The following is a 6,617-nucleotide window of genomic DNA, read 5'->3' as shown; positions in this document are numbered from 1 at the left end:
CGTGGCGTTCACTGGCAAGCGCTGCTGCGCTTACTGCAATTGGCTGCTCATCGTTCTTCGTCTGCCTCGTCTTAGCGGCATCAATTCAACGCGGAAAGTACAATTAGCGGCATCGCGGCAAGTGCCGCTTGAAAAGATGGCTTTCAATATTGTTGTATTCTGCACTGATTTATGTGTGCGATATCTATTATTGTTATTACAAAGCCACACACCGCCTCAAGATAAACTAATGTTTTTATTGCTTTGATTTAGTGCAGGTGGTACTCACCGTCCTTTCCTTTATGTGATTCCTTATAACTGCTGAGTGAAAGTGTGACTCCTGCCGCGTGATGCTTACAATGGCATCAAGTTTTATCTTACCGAATGGGAGCCTCTGCTTGAATTTAGGTTCGTCCGTTCCCTCAACAAACTCAGCCTCAACCAATATATGTTGATTAATAATTACGAATGAAAAGTTTCGTCAGTAGTCATGCTACATCTTCAATTACACGGCGATATATGTAATACAGACAGTGTATACACAATTACAGACATGGTATACCAAAATAACCTTGATATATCTCTGTCAGGCTTGTTATGTTTCAGGTTTGTGGGTTTGCGCCTTGATTGCAGCATACTTTTACTCACTTCGGACCAGGGTTGGCCCGGTGCGTGCGATGTGGTTACGATGGCATCATACAAGCCGTTTCCACAACACATGTTAATGTTATGAGCTATTGACACAGTACCTAATTCAAGTAAATGCACGAAGTGTTTCTCTAGCATATTGGCTGCTCGTTATAGTCTCGTTTTCGTAACTGCATATACAATATCCGAGTCATTGAATATCTGTAATTTCTTCGTGAAGCTTCAAAGATGAGTAAAAAAAATTAACAATGCATGCCGTCTTGTAGCCTTTAATACTATTGAGACAAAATCTTTATATGCTGTTGATTTATGAGCATATTAAAAAATTATAAACCACGATAACTTGCTTGCCGTGGAGCTTGTGGAGTTATACGAGTATAAGTGTGATCGTGCGGCGCATGAATATGTTGTTACTTTAGAGAGTGATTACCTCGGTACCGTCTGTGAACAGTTGCTAATCCAGTCTCCTTGCTGGCTCAGTCGTCTTCTCTGTCTCCTTGATATCATGGCGAAAGTCGCCTCAAGTTGGCATTCAAGACATCGTTACTTGGTGGTAGGTAGCTTAGATTGTGTGATGGGTGTGTGGTCTTGGTTTGTGTGTGTCGGTGCGTGTGTGTTGTGTGCGTGTGTGTGCGCGTGGCGGTGCGTGCGTGCGTGCGTTGTGTGTTTGATGTGTGTGTGTGTAGTGTGTGCGGGCTGTGTGTGTGTGGCTCGTGTGTGTGTTGTGTTTGTATGCGCGTGAATATCGTGTGTCCACCGCACGCCATGAATAGCACGCATTTTGCAAATTAAAAGTGTCTACATATATAACAAGTGTGCGAATCTCACTCTTAGAAATTTGTCCTACAGGTCCTGGTCGGAGCGTTATAGCCAATACCCTGAAGCCAATAACAGACCTGGCAGATCTCTCCTTCTAGTGGAGTGTTTATTCTTTCTTCATGTTTTCACGGTGTCGCTGGATACTCAGGGTAAAGCACTATATTATAAATTAACAATGCCATGCGAAATTGTACTCCACTGCGCCTAAACATCCTTTGCTATAATAAAGAAAATTCGTCTAAGAACAAAAAAATTATAAATGCGCTTTGAGCTAAGGTTTCGCGATATCTTTTTCCACACTGTATTTCGTTATCGGGTTCTTAAACTGTATTTATAGCACATAGCGCTATGGAACAGTCGCAATACATGCCGTCATCTTATTATTAACCATCACGTTCTCTGACTTTCGTTAGCGACGATTCCTGATCCATTTTACAGTTGTATCTCTAGCCAGACAGTATCACCTTCTATTAGCAGACATCCTCCCCCATCAAGGGACTTAAAAGATGAGAAATGATCGTCTGCTTACGTTTTGATGATGTGCGGATTATCCTTCTGACTGTGGACTGGCCTTAAGACAACACGAGTACGTTTCTACCGAGTTCTTAATCTTTCCGTTCTTCAGAGAGAGATCGACGATGTTAATCGGCGGGCCTGAAACTTCACTGGTCACGATTCATGCGCCCTTCCTGTCGTATTTGTGTTCAGTGTGCCGCGAAAATTAAAATCGCTAATGCTTGAGAAGGCCATTCAGCTATATTTATAGCTGCATCGCGTAATGCTGGCTTACATCTGAACCGTTTGGCTTTATTGTTGTGTACAGGCGTGTGCTTCGTACATTTTCATTCTCACCTAGACTGGTACTGCTTTAGGAATACCGGGCTTATTGTGTCTGGCTGTATCAGCAAAGTGCTTTCACTGTCATGGGACAATAAGCGTTCGTTTATGGTACAACTATATTCTGACTTCTACAATTTATAATTTCAATATTTATTTACAATGTGGATGTGCACTTTTTACTATTTACAAATTAAATGCGCGCATCGCTCGTGATGAGGATTCTCTAAAATAGGTAAAGTAATTAATTTAACTAACTTTAATATAGAAATTGTGGTAATCGAATATAGGGAAGCAATAGTCCATGAAACTAGCAGCTAATAGTATTCGTTGATAAGCAATGATTAGTGGTACGTACACAGTTCAATGTTGCCCGCAGGAGCCGACAGACTGTTAGATGAGGTGACATTAATGGTAGGCAGACCAGTGTGGTGAGCAAGCATCCGTTGCATTGGAAGTTATTGGAAGTTCATTGCTACCAGCAATTCTCCTTGTGTAAGTACTTTGCAAGCGCAACAGTCTATATATATAGTATATATATATATATATATATATATGATTAACAATATATCATTATATATGCGCGCGCGCGCGGTGTGTGCGTGTGTGTGTGCTGTGTGTGTGTGTTCGCTGTGTGTGTGTGTGTGTGTGTGTGTGTGTGTTTGTGGTGTGTGTGTGTGGTCCCGCCCCCCCCCACTCCGAGTGCGCGATAAGGACCGCATGCGCGTTCCCAAATCTCCGGTAAAGACGTATTTTGGCGCGCGACAAAAATCCGCCGCCCAAGCAATTGTAAAAAAGGGGCGTGTATTTTGAGTTTTCACCCGGGCAGATTTCTTTAAAAAAGGGGGTGTGTTTCGTCTCTCCCGTCTCTCTCCATGTTGTAATTATCAGTAGAAAGACGTTTATAAAATCCCGGGATGCAAATTCCTGAAATTCCTGCTAGTGTTTTGAAAGCTCATTCAGGTATTATTCATTTGAAAAATAAAAAATGGATTGTCCCGTATAGGTTCCCCTCAATCCATCTGAACTCTACACTACGTAGTATAGACTGATGTACCCGGTTCGACTTTTGCCCACACGGGCTACACTAACGTCACTTACGTCGAGCTGTAGCAATAGCGATACGTACGCGCGAGTGAAGGGTGGGCGACTGGCAGGGTACAGTCTATACGGAGTGTTCCGGAGTTTAGGGGGTCTCCCAAGGCAGGAAAAACTCTGCAAAAAGCACGCGAAAGGGGGGGTTAAGAAATTTGGCAGTCTGAAAGATACGGGCGTGCTTTCAAAAGCCGAGCGAACGAGGCTATGCGTTACCCTAAATAACACTGAAGTGGTGGCGGGTGTGTTTTTTTTGAGCGTGTGTGCGTCGTCCGTGCTTGTGGGCCACAGCGTTGTCTGCGTGGCGTGTGCATGTGCGTATGCCGTAGTGATAGCGTGTGTGTGCGTGCTTCGTGCGTGTTTGTGTGTGTGTCGTGTGTGTGTAGTGGACGTGTGTGGCGTGTGTGCGCTGCGTGCGTGCGTGCGTGCGGGGCGGCGGCGTGCATGTGTGTGGGTTGTGTAATGATAGAGAGATAGAGAGAGAGGAGCAGAGATGAAGAGGAGAGCAAGAGGCAGACCGAGACGAGATGAGAGAGAGAGTGAAGAGCAGAATGGTGAGACTGAGAGTAGAGAGTAGAGATCGACAAGAGAGAGCGAGAGCAAGGATAGAAGCTGCGGAAGCGGAAAGGGAGAAAAACAGAATAGAGAGCAAGAAGTGGACGGTAGCGGAATAGATCGTGCAAAGAGCGCCGCACGACACGACACCCACAAGCACAACACACACGCACACAGCACACACTCACACACACACACACACGCACCATATACATATACATATATATATACTATATTATATATATATATATACTATAATATAATAAGGAGACAGGGGGAACGGGAAAGCTAGTAGTGCGGATTGACTCGATTATGTTTCCTGCGTAGAAACTCCAAGGATCTCTGTTAAGAAAGAGGTGGTGCGGTATGCCAAGTTTTAAGTGCTGGCACGTAAACATATTAACTCGCCATTAATTGTCGGTCAACATTTCTTTCAGTTTATCTTGAGTTTTACTATCATCACAAGCGAGCCTGTCACATACCTCGACTACGACTATCCACGGTGGAGCATAGCTGCTGCTTGGACTCTGGCTGCCATGTCAATTCTCATGATTCCTATGTACGCTGTCTATTATCTAACACGCGTTGCTAGAAGGGGCTCACTCTGGCAGGTATGTGTGACATTGTTATTTGTTTTTATCTCTTGTCGCGCGTTATATTTCATATAGAATCTTACACGTTTTAGTCAATGTTTAGCATGCGAGAGCATACGAGTCTATATGGCAATGTAACATATACATGCCTGAAGCCTATATCTGAGCGACTGTTATAGAATGTTTCGGGTGTCTACGTTTAGACCAGCTCGAATTGTAGTAGTACGTTATTAATACGTAACGTAATTAGTATACGTATTGTGTTTTTGCAGCGACTCCGTAGAGGCCTGCAACCTTCCAAAGAGTGGGGCCCTGCTGTGGAGCCATACCGGTCCGACTACTGGCATCAGCGTCTCGCCCAGGGACACGTGGCGCCCCCTGAATACATGCAAGCTAACGAGCAAATGCACTTTATCGATAACAAACACGAATAAGAATTTAGGAGTCCCATATACCACATAATTATATGTTACACACATATCACCTCTATACTAATAGTTATATGTCTGTAATGTCATCTATTAGCAACAACGATGTGAGCGGAAGCTATTCATGCGTGTTTGATGTATAGACCTATAATTAATTCATCATAGTCACCCTGCTCAATATTGTTAATTAACTTAATTAGTAGGCTAAATTAATTGATAATATTTAAATGATTAATTCTTACGAGTAATGAGGTTGCTATGACGTACGATTGTAATTTATTCAGTATTGTCATCGTATGAAGGCTGCGGTTAGACTGTGCAAGTTATCAATAAAAAATTCAATTACTAAGCCACATAACTTAGTTGCACCCACAATGGTATACGGGAATATTAATTCACTTGTCAGATGGCCATCAGTGACAATTATTTGCTGTAAACTTTTTGTAACTTTCTGAAAAATTTGAAATTAATATTATTTAATAAATAGTATTCTATAAGTTGCCACATAAATATATACCTGTTTGTATCGGTATGTACCAAGCAGACACACGACGTTGTTTTAACGTTGGATTTTGGTTGCGACGTCGCCAAGATAAAAATTACGTCTGTTCAATTATATTTTACACATACGTCAATTCAACGTCGCAATAAGATGTTGATTCAATGTTGGATATTGGTCGCGACAGCGAACAGCGTAAACACAACATCTATTCAATGTCTTTTTAAGTACGTCAATTCAACGTTGTAATAAGATGTTGATTCAACGTTGGGTTTTGGTCACGACATCAAACAACGATATAAACACAACATCTGACAAATGTCTTTTTAAATACGTCAATTCAACGGCGTGATAAGGCGTTGGTTCGACGTTGCAAACATGTCGGTCACATAATGAACAGATGGTTAATAGACATATTGAATGAGTCCATTAAAACAGAAAATTTACAAATTGAAATGAAATTATATCTGACATATCTGTCAGAGGCAACCACTCTAGTTTACCGTACAATTGCAGTGGGTGTAATCTTCTATATATAGGGCCGAGATAAGAAAATAGTATATATCCTCTCATGATATGGTTTAAATAGTGTATCCTGGTGTAATGTTCTATTGCGTTACTGGGTAAAGAACATTGAAGGAGGAACAATGCTACATCTAATATATATTTGAGTTCGTATGTATGTATGTATGTATGTATCTTCCCTATAGGCGGCCAAACCGCCCAAGCGATCTGGATGCAATTTTCACAGGGCCATCTCTTATACCCGGGGAGTGTTCGTAGCTGAAAAAAACCTGCCAAACCGTCAAACTCACCAAAAAATCCGTGAAAAACCGCGAAGGCGCGACAGGCCACACTGGCGCCATCTATGGACAACTCGCTGCCCTATATTAGAATATTTCACGAGGCCTTTCAGGTTAGGATAAAGCCGTAGAATCGGGTCAATTCAGCAGTTCTGGCCATTGCAGAAGTCTTTCGGCTTTGCACGTAGGCGAGAATAAATCCAAATACCTGCGTTTTTGTTGGCTTTGTGGCTGCGGCGGCGCGTGCTTTTCGTCGTATAAATAATTTTCCCTTTCGCTGATTTATGCCCTGACATTAATTTGGAAGTTATCGCCACCACTAAGATGGCGCTACGAGTCCATCTACGGTAGCATTATTAGA

At 42.4% G+C, this 6,617-nt stretch overlaps 1 protein-coding gene across 1 annotated transcript in view; it reads left to right on the top strand.

The window, feature by feature from the left end:
• The window catches only part of LOC106810690 (sodium- and chloride-dependent glycine transporter 1-like), a 6,949-nt gene extending 5,405 nt beyond the window's left edge, over positions 1 to 1,544 (top strand). The window contains exon 8 of the mRNA XM_014814124.1: positions 1,477 to 1,544. Within this exon, the coding sequence (XP_014669610.1) occupies positions 1,477 to 1,544 (68 nt within the window). The remainder of the gene's footprint in view (positions 1 to 1,476) is intronic.
• Positions 1,545 to 6,617: the final 5,073 nt, after the last annotated feature.

The sequence above is a fragment of the Priapulus caudatus genome, unplaced genomic scaffold (genome assembly GCF_000485595.1).
Source record: "Priapulus caudatus unplaced genomic scaffold, Priapulus_caudatus-5.0.1 Scaffold464, whole genome shotgun sequence".
NCBI lineage: Eukaryota > Metazoa > Priapulida > Priapulimorpha > Priapulimorphida > Priapulidae > Priapulus > Priapulus caudatus.
Note: the sequence above shows the minus strand (reverse complement) of the source record. Positions and strands in the feature narration are given on the sequence as shown.